At 39.3% G+C, this 17,339-nt stretch overlaps 1 protein-coding gene across 1 annotated transcript in view; it reads right to left on the bottom strand.

The window, feature by feature from the left end:
* lama5 (laminin, alpha 5) overlaps positions 1-17,339 on the bottom strand; it is a 120,516-nt gene that overhangs the window by 63,194 nt on the left and 39,983 nt on the right. The window contains 4 exon segments of the mRNA XM_044210147.1: positions 7,734-7,831; positions 8,815-8,985; positions 9,777-9,895; positions 13,019-13,136. Coding sequence (XP_044066082.1) covers positions 7,734-7,831; positions 8,815-8,985; positions 9,777-9,895; positions 13,019-13,136 — 506 coding nt within the window.

Below are 17,339 nucleotides of genomic sequence, written 5' to 3'. Positions count from 1 at the left end.
CCCTTTAGTGACATATGGGAAAACATCACATCACAGAAAATGTTCTCTTTTCTAAAAAGTAACTCGCTAATTTAAATCTGAGGACATTTGATTGGGAATTTAACTGTTTTTACTTTTGCTTACATTGATTTTTTTTATATCAGTGCTTTTACTTCTACTCAGATAATCTCACGTAAAAACAGCACTTCACCCTGCGTAGGACACGCTCTCCATCACAATGCCGTCTGTGTTTTGTGGCCTTTAAACTGCAAACTGTTGAGTTTCTCCCAGTCATGATAATATCAGCAGCGCAGCTACAGGTCGAAGCATTCAGTCACCTGCTGCCTTTAAACACAGACCTCCAGTCAGCAGACCTTCTGTTGTCTGTAACACACCTGCTGGATATAACAACGTTAAACAAAGTGCAGCACTGATGTAAGTTTTCAGACCTAGATTCCTTCGTTCTGACACAAACCAGACAGAGTATCTCCAAACGCTTGATGAGGTCAGGAGGGATTTATTTGAATTCCTCATCCCGTGTTCCCATCAATCAAACACCTATCTGCATGAAACAAGCGCAAATATATATTAACTGCACGACTCAAGGGATATATTTGAATGTGTGGAGAATATTTGGAACTTTTTGATAAAAATATAAACCACATTGCAACAGGATATCAATCCACATCACTGCTCCTTCCTTCTGACTGTTTAAAATACCAGAATTCCCCCTGAATCACATATTTACATCCACTGCAATATCACAACCTTAATTCTTTAAATGCCAGCTACAGAGCAGAGATTATATTTGAAGAGTACTTTAAACAGTTTGAAAGGATTCATGTCTCAGTGATTGCTTTTTCCATTAAGGTTAATCATTCTTTTATGTGTGAAAAACCCAGATGAGTCATAAGTTAAACACTGCCTATCTGCTGAAGCTCAGTCTAGTCTTTGGTAAAGCCAAACAGCTGCATCTAAAGGTGAAATCCATCCACGTCTTTTCTCTCTTTCAATTTTTCTTTCACTTAAGTATGTCTGGATTGTAGCTGACTGTGATTAGCGCTCAGGAGGGGAAACAGGTTCCACTCACCTCTCCCTTCTAACCTTTGCTTTCCTAACTTTTACTCTCTGTATTTCTCTTACTTCTTTCTTCTAAGAACTTAGAGGAATTTGTGAGTTATTGTTTTATTAGCCAACAAGGGAGGTTTTGCAACTGTGTAATAAATCTAAGAACCACTCCATTGGAGAACTGGACCTCCATCATGGCAAAAGACCTATAGCCTGGTGGAAGTAGAAGCCCCAGATCGACCTGTTTAAGCTAGTGGCTCTTTATCAGATTGGTAACATTATAAGGTAAACTGAAGTCTGACACAACAGGTTGTACTGTTTTATCCCTTTAGCTTTAGTGTATATTCTAAAACGCTCTTGGAGTTTAAGTAAAAGCAGTTCAGTCAACCTGTTAGCAAACTAGCCAGCAGGTTAATTTTAGTAAAGACATTGATGCTAATGTCAACATGCTAACCTTAGCTTTTACAAAGTTGCATAGCCTACACAAATGCTACAATCGCACTGGAAAAATGCTTAACTTCCCAACTGTAGCCCAGCCTACATTCATTTCTAACAATAACTTCCAAAACATTAACAAAAAAAAAGCACATAGCAAAGATTCCTGCTACGTTTTATAGTGGAATTGCCTGAAAAAAGGCCGCCTTTTCAGGGAAAACGAGCAGTGGCGCTACGTCACACAACAAAAGGCCATATATTTAGTTAGTGAGGCGAACGTTTGAACTGTCACCCAGTCATTACATTCATAACGAGATGAGATGCAATAATAAACAGATACCAATTGGACACACATTTGACCTAATAGTTGAGTCTGCTTCGAGTTAGTGCATAGTATACCATCATCTTAACACAAAATCAGTCAGGTTTATTATTGGGAGAGTGATCAAGTCTCAGCATCAAATAGCACCAAATCTGACTTGTTTTGCAGTCTTGTTGAGTATTATGCTAATTACTGTTACTTCCGAAATGTTGGCCAGAGGGTGCGTCACCTAAAAACTCTCTATTCTACCTCTCTCCATTCTGTCAACACTTTAATAGAATGTATGTACTCACAAAGGATTTACAAAAAAGCACAAGAACTCAACGTATCTTCCTCTGCAGTTCCTTCCTCTTTATGCTTTGTTATTATCCCGACACTTTGCTGACACCCAAAGGAAAAGTCTGTTTTCTTTTCAACCCCACATACACAGGTTCAGGCACAATTACACAATTACACTTAAATACACACAAACACACACCAGCTGTGCTGATGATTAAGCCAGATGTAGTCTCACCTCTCTGAGCTCTGATCCTGAACTGGAGGCGATGCAGCAAAGTGAAACCAAATGGTGCCGAACAGAACAAGCAGCCAGCTGGCAACAACGCGATCCAACATGATGCCTGCACATACACGTATGTCTAATGTGCTGAAACAGATTTACTTATTTATTCTCCTGTTGCTTGTTAAATGGGAACATTTATGACATTTTCGACAGTAAAAGTTTGTTTTCAGAAAAACTTTTTTAGAATTATTACATTGAACCATGAGCTGAAATTATTATTACACGCTTGATTCTTGTTGTTTATTCACCTGTGTCTCGATGTTTGGGTCCAGATGAGTAAAATTATCATAAACTACATCAATTATGTTTTACGTATCTTTTTTATTCATGTTTTCAATCAAGGCTGCAGCTGTTGTATCTCTGAATAGTTGCCTCTGCGATTACAAAATACCCTGCTTGGCCCTGCTAAGCATCATTTATAACCTCTGGTTACATTTTGAGTTCAACCTCTATATTATTAACATGACATCTACAGTATAAACATATTTACTGTGAGGAGAACAAACTGGACGTCACATATTTCCTTACCCTTACGAGCATATACAGTAAATGCAGCTTCAATGGATTATACAAAATGTATTCTCAAGAGATGAGTATCAATGTGCTTTATTACTATAATCTCCTTAAAGCCCTCTAATCAAATATAAAGGGAGTGAAGCCAGGGCTCCAGATAATATCATCGTTCAGGAGGTACTGTATATTTAGGCTGACTGTACGCTCTCTGTGGGTTACTCATCATCAGCCTACAGACACTCTCCGTTAAACTGCCATACATCATCATGGCAGTATAAACACTTTCTGTAGCGTAAATATATACCTCGGCTTACACTGAGGGTGTTTCAAAGAGATTAAAGCACACATACTGAAACCTGAACTATGAAACTAGAGCCATTAAAACACCTCTGTGTATTTTACACTTTTTTGAATTACACATGATTGTGCTTTGGAAGACATTTTAGATGTCAGTCTAACAAGTTCTGCAACAAATTCCATCGTCTTCTTACAATTTGTTTATAACCTGTCAGTACCACTTTGGTGGCATTAACATAAGCAGCTCTACAAAGCCGGGAATATTTCAATTTGTCATTTTAGAATCATTTACTGGTGAAAACTCATCTTCTAAATTGTCCACAGTATGCATTTAAGTTGGTTTAAATGTATAAAGAAAGGAGCAAGTACAAATATCTGGACAAAGGAAAAGTTTTTTATGAATCTGACATCTGCCTTCAGCTAAAATCATGTTGCACATCTAGGGGAGAAGGTCTCCTGAATGAGCGTGTTAAGATGTGTGTGCACGCAAGCAGATATGTGAAAGTATACACACGTCTTCTTCCAGTAACTACTGGGGCCCCCCAATATATTACAAAGACCTATCGAACACACAGTCCTCTACATCGGTCTGCTCCGAACCAGCCACAAATACTGACAGACACGCAGAGGACAAGAGGTTAAGCTCAATTTCAACAGATTTCTGCTTTAGTTCAAACACACACCTGACAGAGTCTGAGGCTGAACTCTGCTCTGGTCAGTGTCACAAGAGACAGACTCAAACGCAGATATGACTTTTGGAGAATTATTGCAGCCTCTGCCTATAGTGTAACAGTAGATCTCAAAGTCTCTGTCTCCCCCGAGGGACTCACCACTACAGTGTTTAAACACCAAGCCAAGAAACAAGCACATGACCCATTCTGGGCTGATAATGTAAATTAATATGTTCTTCTGCTAGTTGTGACTGATGTCACTTCAGTAATTTACCCTTGATCCAGGTCATGATGGTTTTTTAAGCTGCTGTTCAATACCTCTGTATCTCACAGCTCTTTACTGCACAGAAAGTCAACTGGTCTCCAAATCCAGATCATTTGGCAATAAAATTAAGACAAAACATTTGAAGTAAAATAAAAAAAGAAAAGTAAAATGAAGAACTCATAGTCCCGGCCACACTGTGAGAGATGCTCTCTGGGAAATGCGGTGTAGAAAACACCACAGCAATGAGCGTCACAAATGAAGACAGCTTCACAATATGTCATGAATGCAGATTTGAGTTTTAGGCATACCAACATTATGCAGGCAGAATTGGCTCAGTTAAGGGTTCAGTATGAAGTTTGTACAGTATGTTATCTGACAACATCTTAAAGGAGAAAGGAAAAGCCAGCTATCACAGAGAGGGGCGAGTTGTGATTATCAATACAAATGGGGATAATGGCGCACATTTTCAGACAGTCTCTTCTCGAGGGCATTAATGCGTTGCACTCATTGTAAAGATAAAAAGTGACGGAAGTAGTAGAGCTCATTTGGCCATTCACTGTGTGAAGTGGGAGTGAATGTCGGTTTGGGAAAGTTATAAAAATTGTCGGATGCTGAGACAAATAAGAGCCTTCATAATAACAACAGTTATTTAATTTTTCCCCCATCTCACATATTGTCTTACCACCCGTGGGGAGATCGTGCCCCCAGATTAACAACCGCTGATTTACAGTAGAATCACAAAATAGAGCCACCTGTCTCTCTGTATCTACTGTCGGGGTCACAGTGTAAACGCCTCCCAGCAGCAGTAAATTCACCTCAACTGTACATCAAACTATCTGACAATCCCACCACCCCTCCCCCCGTCTCCCTCTCCTCCCTCTAAAATCCCTCCTCTCCTCCCAAATTCCCAAATTACTCATGTGCAACAACATGGAAAGAGCTACATCACCGGCTTTACAAGAGACTGTCTCCAGATACCTTCAACAAGTCTGTACAAGTGTGTGTGTTCATGCCTGTGTGATCATTTGATGTTTGTGTGTGTGTAAAAGAGAGGAAAATTGGTGACACGTAATAAAAGTGTGTGTGTGTGTACATACACACAGAACAAGACAGACAGAGAACAAATATTTATAGGCGGATGTGTGATTGTTCACGCCAAGGTGTGTGTGTGTGTCTATATGACTCATGGTGGATTTGACAGTAATGATGGCTTATTGTAAAATCACACACACACACACACACACACACACACACACACCAATAAACTGCACACCCACCTACATATGTACTCATGCAATTCACATATACACACACAAGTTACACACACATTCACACATGTTATTAAATTAATCACATACTCCCCACTTCCACCTTTTATGAGAGACCTACACTTACGTGGAAATTCACACACACACACACACACACAGTTTACAGTACATCCACATGTATTAAAACAAGCTCCATCTTGTTATTCTGCTTCAACAATAAAAACTAAATAAAGGACGTTTATTTATATGGAAGTTGTAATCAGAAAATAAGTCTTCCTCTCCACCTCCAGCTGTTTCATTCCCATAAAACTGCATGAACATGCTGAGAAAAATAACAATTGTTCTACCACTTCCCATCATTCTTCTTTGTCACTCCTCATCTCTTCCCCGCCTGTCCTTGCACCTTTTCTCTTCCTCAGTGTTTAAATTAAATCAATAAACCGCTTTATTCTTGCTGTGTGTTTCGATTAATAAGGAAATACACCATGGCCACAAAATAACCTACATAACAAACGTATATAAAAAGCGTAGAGTAAAAATGTTACGATAGGACGCTGCAAACATAGTTTAAGCACCAGTCTAAATCAGTGAGTAGTCAATACTAAACTGCAGGTAACCATAGCAACAGCATTTCTGCTTTGTGCTACCTTACCAGTTCTTACAAGTTAAAGAAACCTAGCCATTGAACCGACGACAAGTCAATTAATCGATTATTCGATCGACTGGAAATTAATTAATTAACAATTTTGATGATCAATTAATCATTTAAGTCATTTTTCAAGCAAAACTGACAAAAATTCCAGCTTCTTAACTGTGAGGATTTGCTGCTTTTCTTTGTCCTTTGTGATCATAAAAAGAGCATCTTTGGGTTTGGGTTTTGGACTGCTGAACTCTCACTTGCATATCTATTCTTAAAATGATGTTTATATTTCACAGCTTACTACTTTATTTATATATTACAGTTTTTTTCTTTCAGCCTTTTTGTTTTTGTCTCCTAATAAATCTGAAAATTGTATACTTGGTACTTTTATATTTGATATGTTTAATCACGTCTCAATGACTCAATGACAATACAGCGGCCTCGATCGCTTGAAACTTGAATTCACTTCCTGTGATGCTGTTCTCAGCCTTGTTCATTGATGTCGTATATCAAGAAACCTCATTACGCATTATTGCTCACATATACCAGAAACTAAATTTCTATATTCACCAGTTACGACCTTCGGTTGAAGACCAAAACAACACGTCACACCGACTTTCGTTGCTGCAGTGTAGGCAGGCTAGCTGGTGGAGCTAACCGAACAGCTTAATTCACTGTTCACACATTCACAATCACCTACATCTGATCAAACATGCCACATAATTAGTGGAGTGTTACGCTTTCTTTTGTTATGATCAATGCGTGTTCCTCATGTTCCTTCTTCTTCTGATTATTTCCAAAATTAAAGTCTGAGACTAGACTTGTCAGGATGCTGTAGAATGACTGTGCAGGCAGAAACAAGAAAGTCAATGAATGTGAATGAATTCGCATTCTAAACTTGTGTGATATTAACTTGAAAACAAAACTGATACTGGCTTTTATCCTACTGAAGAAAAATATTCCACTGACAGAGCATGAGATATTTTAATTCATTTGAGATGTCAAGGTGGTACTAGACCCTTCATTTGTTCTGACTTGACTTGGTTTTGTGCTTGAGATTTGACACTAATGGCATGAATTTGACTTGAAAAAGTTATTTGGAAGATGTTGCAGATGAGTGCATGAAAGTGTTTCTTCATTTCATGCATTCAAATGTTTTCCTGATTGAAATGTCAGGCTTTACTCTGTCCTTTGCTCCTTTGTTTTCTCAGCAGGCTCATGGGTTGTAACAAGTCTTGTATCTTATTTGCATTACAGGTATGTATACAGGTAGGTTTGCTGATGAGAACAGACAGCACTGGCACAGAATGAAACCACAGCCAAGAATAATTGAAACCCTTGCGCTTCAGTTTAGAGCCATAGCTGGGTGATATGAATTTTGTAATGTGCTTTTTTTGCAGTGTGTTTCAATGCGTGTGAGTGTGTGTTGGAGCAGGTAGACGTGTGTCTGAGTCACCTTAAACAACATAAATAATTTTTACAACCAGCTGTGTTGACCAAGATTTCCATGCATCCTTGTTCAGTCGAGGACACAAACAAAACGCACAGAAACACACACTTACACTACAAAATCCAGTCAAAATAATGTTGGTTTGCCACAAGTGTGTGAGTCATGACAGTGCAATCTGATTCCCTGATTGTGTGTGTGTGTGTGTGTGTGTGTGTGTGATATTCACTGATCTTATGATGGTTCGGTACAACTTTGTATCTTACTTGTAGGGGTCGTTGGGGTCCTCTGCGTTGCAGGCCTCAGCGTGTCCGTTACACACACAGCGTCCTCCGATACTGATGTCTTTGATACTGTAGTAATACTGTAAAATAAACACAATCCACAACATGAGTTATTATCATCAATATGTTGTCATATATAATGTTTTAGTTAAAAGACGACACGTGGGTGACGCGATACACATTCCTGCCAATGGTGTCACACTATTCCACTGATCTACGCTGGCGGTAATGTGCCAACATATGCAGCAATTGATTGATACCATTCTTATGTCTTAAGTTATGTTTAGCCTAGCTTTGCATAAAGACTGGGGGCACTAGCCAATCGCTAGCCTGGGTCTGTCCAAAATGTTGAAAAATCCACCTACCAGCACCTCATTAATTAACACGTTGTATCTTGTTTGTTTAATTCGTACACAAACAGAAATGTAAAAATGCCAATTTGTGGTTTTAGTGGGAGCTAGGTGGTATAACAAAAAGTCTTTATGCTAAGCTACACTAAGCTAACTATGTCCTGGTTCCAGCTCCTTACTAAACGCACAGACATGAGTGGAATCAATCTTCACATTACAATCTTGGCTAATAAATATATTTCCCAAAACGTCAAACTAGTTCTATTGTTTCAAAAAATTCCAAATATACAATAATATAATGTATATATGTAATGTATATATAAAATATATACAAGACATGAGCATAGTTTTTTCATCTGATGTAATTCTGCAGCCATAAAACTTGGGTTTGAATATTGTACTTAATTAAAACCTCATATAACTTCAATGAAGTTCAGTTGAAGCAGATACAGAATATTCAGAATATACAGATTTGTGATTGTGTGAATAAAATAGTTATTTGTTCTGACTGTAAAGCTATTTAAAAGGGAAATTTAAGGGACATTCAAGAATGCAAAACTTTTCTCAAGTTTACTCAAGTTTGGAGCTACAAACTGTCATTAAAAAATATATTATACGGAAGTTTATAGTCAGTCATTTTGGAAGAACATGATATCAACAAATCAGTGCTAATTCATTGCCTACAAGGTGAACGTTTTGTGGCATTGTATTACCCTGCGGGTGACAGTGGGGTCACGGAGCGCCTTGCCCATCAGGTGTCCCAGCAGCGTGTTGGTTCTCAGGAAGCGGAGCCTGATGTTGGTGGCCTTGGTGAACTCCCTCAGTACTGGTGAGTAGGAGAAGTTCATCGCCCCGGGCCGACCGTTCACCAAGGACACCACGATCTGGAAGAGGTGGGGAGGAGGACAAAGGCATTATCAGCTAAAGAACAGGTGTGGGAATATAAACATTACAGCCTGGGAAAGTCCTGCAAACCAGCAGAGGATGATATCAACCAAATCAACTATAAGATATTCATAATATGATATCATGGCACAGACAAAATGCATGTCTATTGTGATTCTGTACTTATAATGCTGCAGGATTGTTTTCCTGACTTGTACATAATGTGTTAATAATGTCTATTTTTTTAAATTGCTCTGCATTCTCATGTCCTGTTACTTTTATATACATTTAAGGATAACAATAAAAAAAAAAGCCTTTTGGCTATACAGTAACGTTTAATAATGTGAAAAAATAAATGAACAATATATGAAATTAAACAATATGTGTGAAAACAGCTTTAGAGACTCGTTTGAATGGACATGTTGAAGATATTTAGGTCCTAATTCCACAAAATGATCTAAACAGCAGCTGTGCAGTGCTGCAACTAGCCATTATTTTCATTATCTATTAATCTACTGATTCTTTTCCCGATTAATCTATTAATCTATAAAATGCAGAAAATTCAGTCCAAAACTTGAAGACATTCATTCACATAAGATAAAGAAGAGCAGCAAATCCTTACGTTTGAGTAGTTGGAAGTAGGGAATGTTTGCTTGAAAAATGACTTAAATTATTAAGTTATTATATATTTTTCCTGTTGATCAGCTAATATATTAACTGACTAATTGTTCCAGCTCTACAGCTATGGACAAAGAAATTAAAGAAAAGTATTTTGTACACAAACACTCACCTCTCCATTTTCCAGCGGGACTATACGCGAGTATTCGGTGGTGCAGATGGCATCGTCATCATTGTTGATCCTCTCGATGGTCCTCTGTCCAAAACGCTCAATACAGTCTCTCTTGGAGGCTTCACACACACACACACACACACACACACAAAAGAAAAGCTTATAATCAGTTTTTGCAAACATGCGAACATCCCCTCATGTTAAACTTGACGAGTGTGAACCATCTTGTGGCATTTTAATGATGCTTCTCAGTGTGATAATTAGAGGAGGGTCTCAGTTCGGTGGAGGTCTATGCAGTCCACCTTAAATATACCTCAGCTGTATTTTCAGCTTCACAACAGCTGGAATGCACAATCATCAGCTTCCACTGACTACACTAACTCTGCATGGCACTCTTTAAGCCTAACCTACTATAAAACTCTGATCTAAATCCAAGATTTCCAATTCAACTATATATTTTTATTAATCAATGACTCATTTAGGCTATGAAAATGCTAATCACAAATTCCCAAATTACAAAACCCAAAGATATTCAATTTACAGGGACATAAAAAGGGAAAAACATCAGCAAATCCTCACTTTTGAGAAGCTAAGGGACTGTATGAAAGTCTTTAGTGATTGAAGTTCTCTCCACTTTCCTACACCATAACTTTATTATACATATTAACAGAAAGCAGTAAAATGTGTCAAAAAACTGTAAATGTGTCATTTAAAGTGACAGTGGCAGCTGTTGGTTAAAATGCTATTTCCACTGCTATTGTGCGATTTGGCAGCTAAAAGAAAATTATTATTCCAATAACACATTAAGGTCTAAATTGGTGTACACCATCTTAAATTCTTTGTGCACTTTTAGACATTAATGGCAAACTGAATTGTACCAATCAATAGTGTTATATTACAATGAGATATTGTAGGGAGAGTGGTGAAAATAAAATATTAATAACGCAGGGGAGAGCGTTTTGTTCTTGTAAAATTGCTTAAACAATTAACTCATTATCAACTAATTAATTAATCAATCTGTTGACCCACTAATTGGTCCTGATTCTAAACTGCCCTCTTAAAGTAATACGACTCATTCGAGATTCAGCCACTTTAACAAAATATGATCAGACTAAAAAAGTCTAAAAGGTTTGTTGAATCTCAATGAAATGTCAAAAAAAATGTCATGTCTTCATGGTTCTCTCTTTCCTTCTCTGTCTTCCTGTGTTGTGTTTCAGTGTTTCAATATAAATAAAGTTGAGTTGAGGATGATTCTCTATTGTATGTTCTTATTGGTGCAACCAATTAATCACCAGTAAGTAAATGAAACTGTAGTACAGGTCAAGGCGGACTAAGAAAGATCCTCGGTATGTGGGGCAGTTTTGAGGTCAGTCTTCATTTAAGTTAATCTTATTTCATTTCACCTCATCGTATAAACGCTGGTTGGTTGATCGAAACCATCCTCTGCCTTTTAGGAATAATCAAACTGTAAAAGCGTGTTTGACAGTTTGAAACAGGACTTCAGCTTGTTTAAGTCACATTGTTTCTTCATGAAGACACGGTGTACATTCCTGGAATAGCTTCACTTTGTCTCAGATTTTGTTCTTGACACAAAAGAAGAGTGAAAGACCATGAAAACAAGACAAAGAAGAGATTGATTTTATAATGTCAAATCCAACCTTCTTGGAGTGTGCGTGTGTGTGTACAGCTAACAGCTGCGGCAGTTCAAACTAAAACTGTGAAATAGCTCTGAGATTTACAGCTTTGAGGCCAACACTAATTTACTCCGTACTATTTACCACACACACACACACACACACACACACACACACACACACACGTATCTCCTGTCCTCCCTATGACTATAAGACACTGTAGATTGACACCAGTGTTTCATATTGGAGAAAGTCTGCTCTACAGTCGTCATGTGATTCTACAAAGTTTATTCAAACTGGTCAAGAGCAGGCTGTTAAAAAGGGCTGGTATTTATTTTGATAAATATACAGTAAACAGTATCTCATTTAATTTAACAAATTTATTTTTCTTATTAAGTTGAATATTCAGGGTTAAAAGGTAAAGGAACATTTTCTCCCAAGGCAGTCGGCACCAGAGGCCCTGTTCTGGCACCAGAGGCCCAATTGTAAACTTGAGCTGATCATTAGCTCCAGTTAGCAGCATTCAGGTCAGCTGTCAGTGGCTCATCGTTTGTCGTAAGTCCAGGAAGCAGGACCAAGAACGTTTGGCTACTTGAGAAAATTGAAAATTTCAGGGCAGAATATAGATCACCTGCTAAACAGCTGAAAGCAAGAACTCGGCTCAGAGAAAGCTGAACATGTTCGCCACCAGCACACGCTTACGCAAGGGTTTATATATAATATACTCTACAAACAAAAATTTGATGCGTCATCACTAGATGTCATTTTGTTCACCACATTATGCACAGAAATTTTAAAAATGCTGTCATCTGAAACCAGTGATTATCGGGACTGGTTTCAGTTTTGTTTTACTTTGACTGTTTGCATCATTTTTCGAATAGAAGGAATTTCAAGATCTACAACTTTCATGCTACTTGATCAAACAGACAGTGAGTCCCTGTGAGTATATAGCATGCCTACAGTAATGTATTCACCAGGCTGTGGTGTACTATCAGCTTAAAAGTGAAGTTTAATGAATTCACCTTAAAGAATGTCATGTTAAAGATGTCCATCAAACTGTCAAGAGTTAATTTCTCTGTGATCTCAGACACCTGGAGAAGCTTTCAATAATGCTAATTAATGCCAGGTCATATATCTGTTCTCTCTCTCTCTCACGCACACGTGTGTACACACACACACACACACACACACACACACACAGAGGGGATTTGGGTCTGCCTCATCTGTCAGGCTCTGTCTCTTTTACTCTTTAGGTGAACATCCAGCAGCAACCTGTTGGCAGACACGCCTGGAATTCCCCTGCAGCCCACCTGGACTGACAGCTGCCATAGCCAATCAGCTGGCAGCTCTATGATGTAAATCTTAGAGCCCCCCCCCCCGGCCTGTCCAACAAACTAACCAACCAATCAGCCACCTGCTCTCAGGGCTGCTGTTTAACTCTGAGATTAGAGGGAGAATTAAGCCGAACCCTTGAGAAGGAAAGCATGAAGTGATGCTGATGGAATCTGATGCGAACTGCGTCTTCATCAGCCATCTGGAGTCACACATATGTATGTATATATTGTATAGGTGAATATACTGTATATGTGTATGTGCGTTTCTACTCACAGGCGAAGAACTGCCAGGGTTGGTAGGTCTGCCCAAAGTCGATGGATCTCTCCAGAACCCAAAGGTCCGGACGGGGAGAGTTCGCGAACTTAATCAACACGTAGGCGACGTGGAAGAGCTGCAGAGACACAGAGAAGAAGAAATTCACATTATTCACATATTCAAACATAGCTACCTTTGTTTGTATCTGAACATTTCTGCTCTGCTAGATGGCGCATGGTAACAGAGAGAGAGAGACGTACGAGAGGATGACACAAGACGCAAGAAATTATTTAGAACTGTAACATTACAATGGCCGAGGAAAGGTAGGAGAGAAAGGGAAGGATAGAAAAGAAAGGAAGAGATACAAAAGGAAAGGAAGACAAGGAAAGACTAGGATATGAAACAAAAGGAAAGTAAGGAAAAACAGGAAAGTAAAGGGGGAAAAAAGAAGAGAAAAGACAGGAAAAGAGAGATTGAGATAGGAAATGAAGGGAAAAAAGGAATGTAAAGAGAGGAGAAAACAAGACAAGCTAATCGAAGACAACAGACAATTGTGGTGAAAAAGGAAAAGCGAGCTGCCAGCTTCTAATAAAACCAATCAACCATTGCGGTGACCTGAACAGCCGACCTGTGAAACTTCTCCCCTCCTAAGAGACATCGCGTCAAAACCAACTACAGCACGTCTGATCTATTATGTCATGTTACATGCTACGTTACGAGTTATTGTCAAAAAGCCGATTCCTGTCACTAATGAGCACCAGATGCTCCTCTATCACACTCTCAGTCGGGCTCTCTGGTTTCAGCCCGCCTGGCCGGCTGTCTGCAGCCTCTTCTCTTTCCTGAAAGGCCCTGAAGCTGGTTAGACGGCGATGACAAACTGCTCTCATGGGCAGAGAGACAGCGAGAGCAGTTCAGCGGGACTGTTTTGTCTGTCAGACCTTGAAAATGCTCCCCAGTTGAAACAGAACACACTGAAATAACACAATGACGCACATAATAACATTATAACTAATCACAAACACCTCCATATTTTTACACCTCATCTGTGTGTGTGTGTGTTTGAGAGAGAGACAGAGCTCCTTCTTGATTGCAGCATATGATAATTTAAAGTATATATAAATAAAAGCATATGATGCCAAAATATTCATTGATCCCATGATACCTAATGATATAATAACTACTTTTTATTCATGAAGGTTATGTTTCATTATAGAGCAAGTGGAGAGAGAGGAATATCTTTAGAGAAACATTTCTACATGCCAGCTGTTTCTGGTTTTGATCAATCACAATCATTTTAATCACATTTTAAAGATTTAGATTGAAGACCGTGACGTGCAACCTCCCTGGTTCGAGTCTGGCCAGGGACTTTTGTTACATATGTTGCTCCCCGTTCTCCATCTCTTTCTCCCCTCATTTCCCCCGTCATTTCACTAATGTCAAACCTCGAATAAAAGCCCCCCCCAAATATGTTTAAAACAATATTTGATTCAAAATCTTGGATCAGAAAGGTACAGATGAGTATCGTTTTCCAGCACCTCAGCTTTAACCTGCAGTAGGTTAGGACACGTTACACACTTGACTTGTTCGACATGACAGCACTTTGAAACATCTGATGACACCATCTGACCCAAAGGGAGGAAGCAGTGAGACGAGAGACATTTCAGATTATTTTGAAACAAAGCTTTCGCACCACCAGGGATTTGTTGAAAATTAGCTCTTTTTTGGGGTATTTGATAGTTGACAGCTGTAGAGATATAGACAGGAAACATGGGGAGAGGGGGGGGGGGTTTGACATGCAATAGTCCCTGACTGGGACTGAACCGAGGACATTGTGTTTATGTGATTTGCGCCTTTAGGCAGCTTTTTTTAAACTTTCTGTGCAGACAATCTTTTTGTCAGTATTATGGCTCACAAAAGGACACCTTTACTGTCATTAAAGTGTTTTCAGGAAACTTCTTGAGAGATTTCAGGCAAGTAGTACATTTCTGTTTCCACTTGCGTTGCCTCAGTACACTTGACAGAGAAAACTGTCCCTATCTTATGATGTTTTCCTCCTTTCAGTGAATGAATGTTTTTGTGTAGTCCTGACACAACTGTTCTAAGATGCAACATTAGATTTTATACGCTAAATGGCTGTCTATATTCCAACATGGACACGGTCCCATTTGTTCTACATTGACAGGCGACTGTGCGTACAGTCCGCACGCTCAGAAATCTTGGGCTGCTGAAGTATCATTTGAGCTCAAATCTTTGGATCCAGGAACCAACCAATTTGTCTTTCTGTCACTGTTACAAGTTCAGCATTTAGCTGGTCTTTGTCTCATCAGGGCACGAACACACACGCACACACACACTCTTTGATCATCCATCACCGGAGTTTGGCCTGTGATCTCCAGACTTCCTCCTTCTGACAGGCAGCTCTGTCAGAGGTGATGACAACACACACAGCACACAAACACATTCACACACTTACACACACATAAAGACCTGCAAAAACTAGTACTACTCCATCACTGTGGAATGCCAGAAGTGTGTGTTTCAGGCTGATGAATGAGAGAGGAGGAGGATGGAGGAGGAGAGGGACATGCCATCTTTTCTCTGTTGAAGGAAGACTCAGGCTCATCCATCCATCTCCATCTGTTCACCCAACTGAAAACTTTCCAACATGGTTTAGATCATTTCTCAAACAAGAAAACAGAGAAAACCATTTCTATTGATGAGTCAGTCTGCAACTCTGCAACTTCATGTAATTAAAACGGTAAAGATGGAAATGTGCATTTAATTCCTTCCTACTCTGCTCACATTTGTTTTTGTCTATGTATAGAAAAGAATTGTTGAGAAAAATCTGTCAACATGTATATCACAACTCTGCAGTCGAGACCCGTAAGAGACTTTTATGTGCACTTTAACGTTTCTATAGAAGATTGTCCAGTTTCTACTTCAAACACAAGTAAAAGCTTAACCAAAGATATTGTGTATATAAGCATATGTGTGTGTGAATGTATGTGTGCCTGAAAGAGATCTAAAAGGACAGGAAACAGAAAGCGAGGCCTCTATACGTCCCTCGGGGGCCAAAGATATTGGAAAAGAATTGCAGAAGCGTTCCTCTGATTCCAGGGTTTGATGTGCTCAGGGAGCAACCTGAAGTTCAGAGCAGATCCTTTAATCCAAAGATGTTTCTAACTGAAAACACACGGCTGAACATGCAGAGAGATCAGGTGATCTGCTCTGAACTTTAGCACCGATTCACTGAAGGGAGACTTTATCACTTTAAGACAAAAAACCAGAAGCCAACAGAGCAAGAGTTTTAAGCTTCTGTGACAGCAGGTAGTGACACGAGTATAAAGCTGAATTATAAATGCAGCAATCCACTTTGCCTGTATTTACACTTGCTGCTCTTGTCACCAAGCTCCGCCCTACATCTAATATTTTTGGCCAGCTGTTTACATCTAGTTTAAAGACAGCCATTTCCGATTCCACACAAAAACTCCCACCTGCATGGATGAATGAACTTCACATCTAAAAAACGAGATCAAACGTGGAGAGAGGTTTGTTTATATAATGCTATGCATATTATATTGAAATTAAACATAGCACCTGTAGCCACACTGATAAGTGCTGTATTTAGATTTTGAATGTACAGTAAAACATCTAAAATGCAAAATCAAACCATTGCACTACTCCATTTCGCTCTCTCAGCTGTCTGTCTCCAGCTCTCAGTGGGAATCAGTCTGTTGCCTGGTCAAAAAACACACACACACACACACACACACACACACACACACACACACACACACACACACACACACACACTCTCTCTCAACAAAAGGTTTTGCTGACCCCCTTTTCCACCAACACACAAACACACACACACACACACACACCTCCACAGGATTTATGGATTAGCGGCGGCCTCCCAGGTCAGCCTCTCTGAATTGCCTGTGAATCCCATCCCACCATGCTGTTACCATGGCAACGGTCAGCCAGCAACAGGTCAAACAAGGGGGAGAGAAACTGATGGAGAGAATAAGAAAGATATTGGAAAAAAAACAATACTTAAAAACATTTATGGAAACAAAGTTTTTTTTGGATAGCAATGGCGAAAACACATGAAGAAACTCAGGTTTAAGTGCTATTTAATTCAACGCTTTTAATTAAATTAAAGTTATGACTCAGCGTTGAAGCAGCTTCTCTCTGTGACAGCCCAATCCTCACAACTCAGCACAGAGTCGAGCCATCAAAGACGTCTCGAAACCACTTTGTCTCACACAAACATGCGGACGCGGTCCTAAAAGTGCACTTAGTAAGCCAACGAAAGACACAAGCGTTACTTCATCAT

This window comes from Siniperca chuatsi, linkage group LG10 (genome assembly GCF_020085105.1).
Source record: "Siniperca chuatsi isolate FFG_IHB_CAS linkage group LG10, ASM2008510v1, whole genome shotgun sequence".
Classification (NCBI taxonomy): Eukaryota; Metazoa; Chordata; class Actinopteri; order Centrarchiformes; family Sinipercidae; genus Siniperca; species Siniperca chuatsi.
The sequence above is the reverse complement of the archived record's forward strand: the minus strand, read 5'-3'. Positions and strand labels throughout refer to the sequence as shown.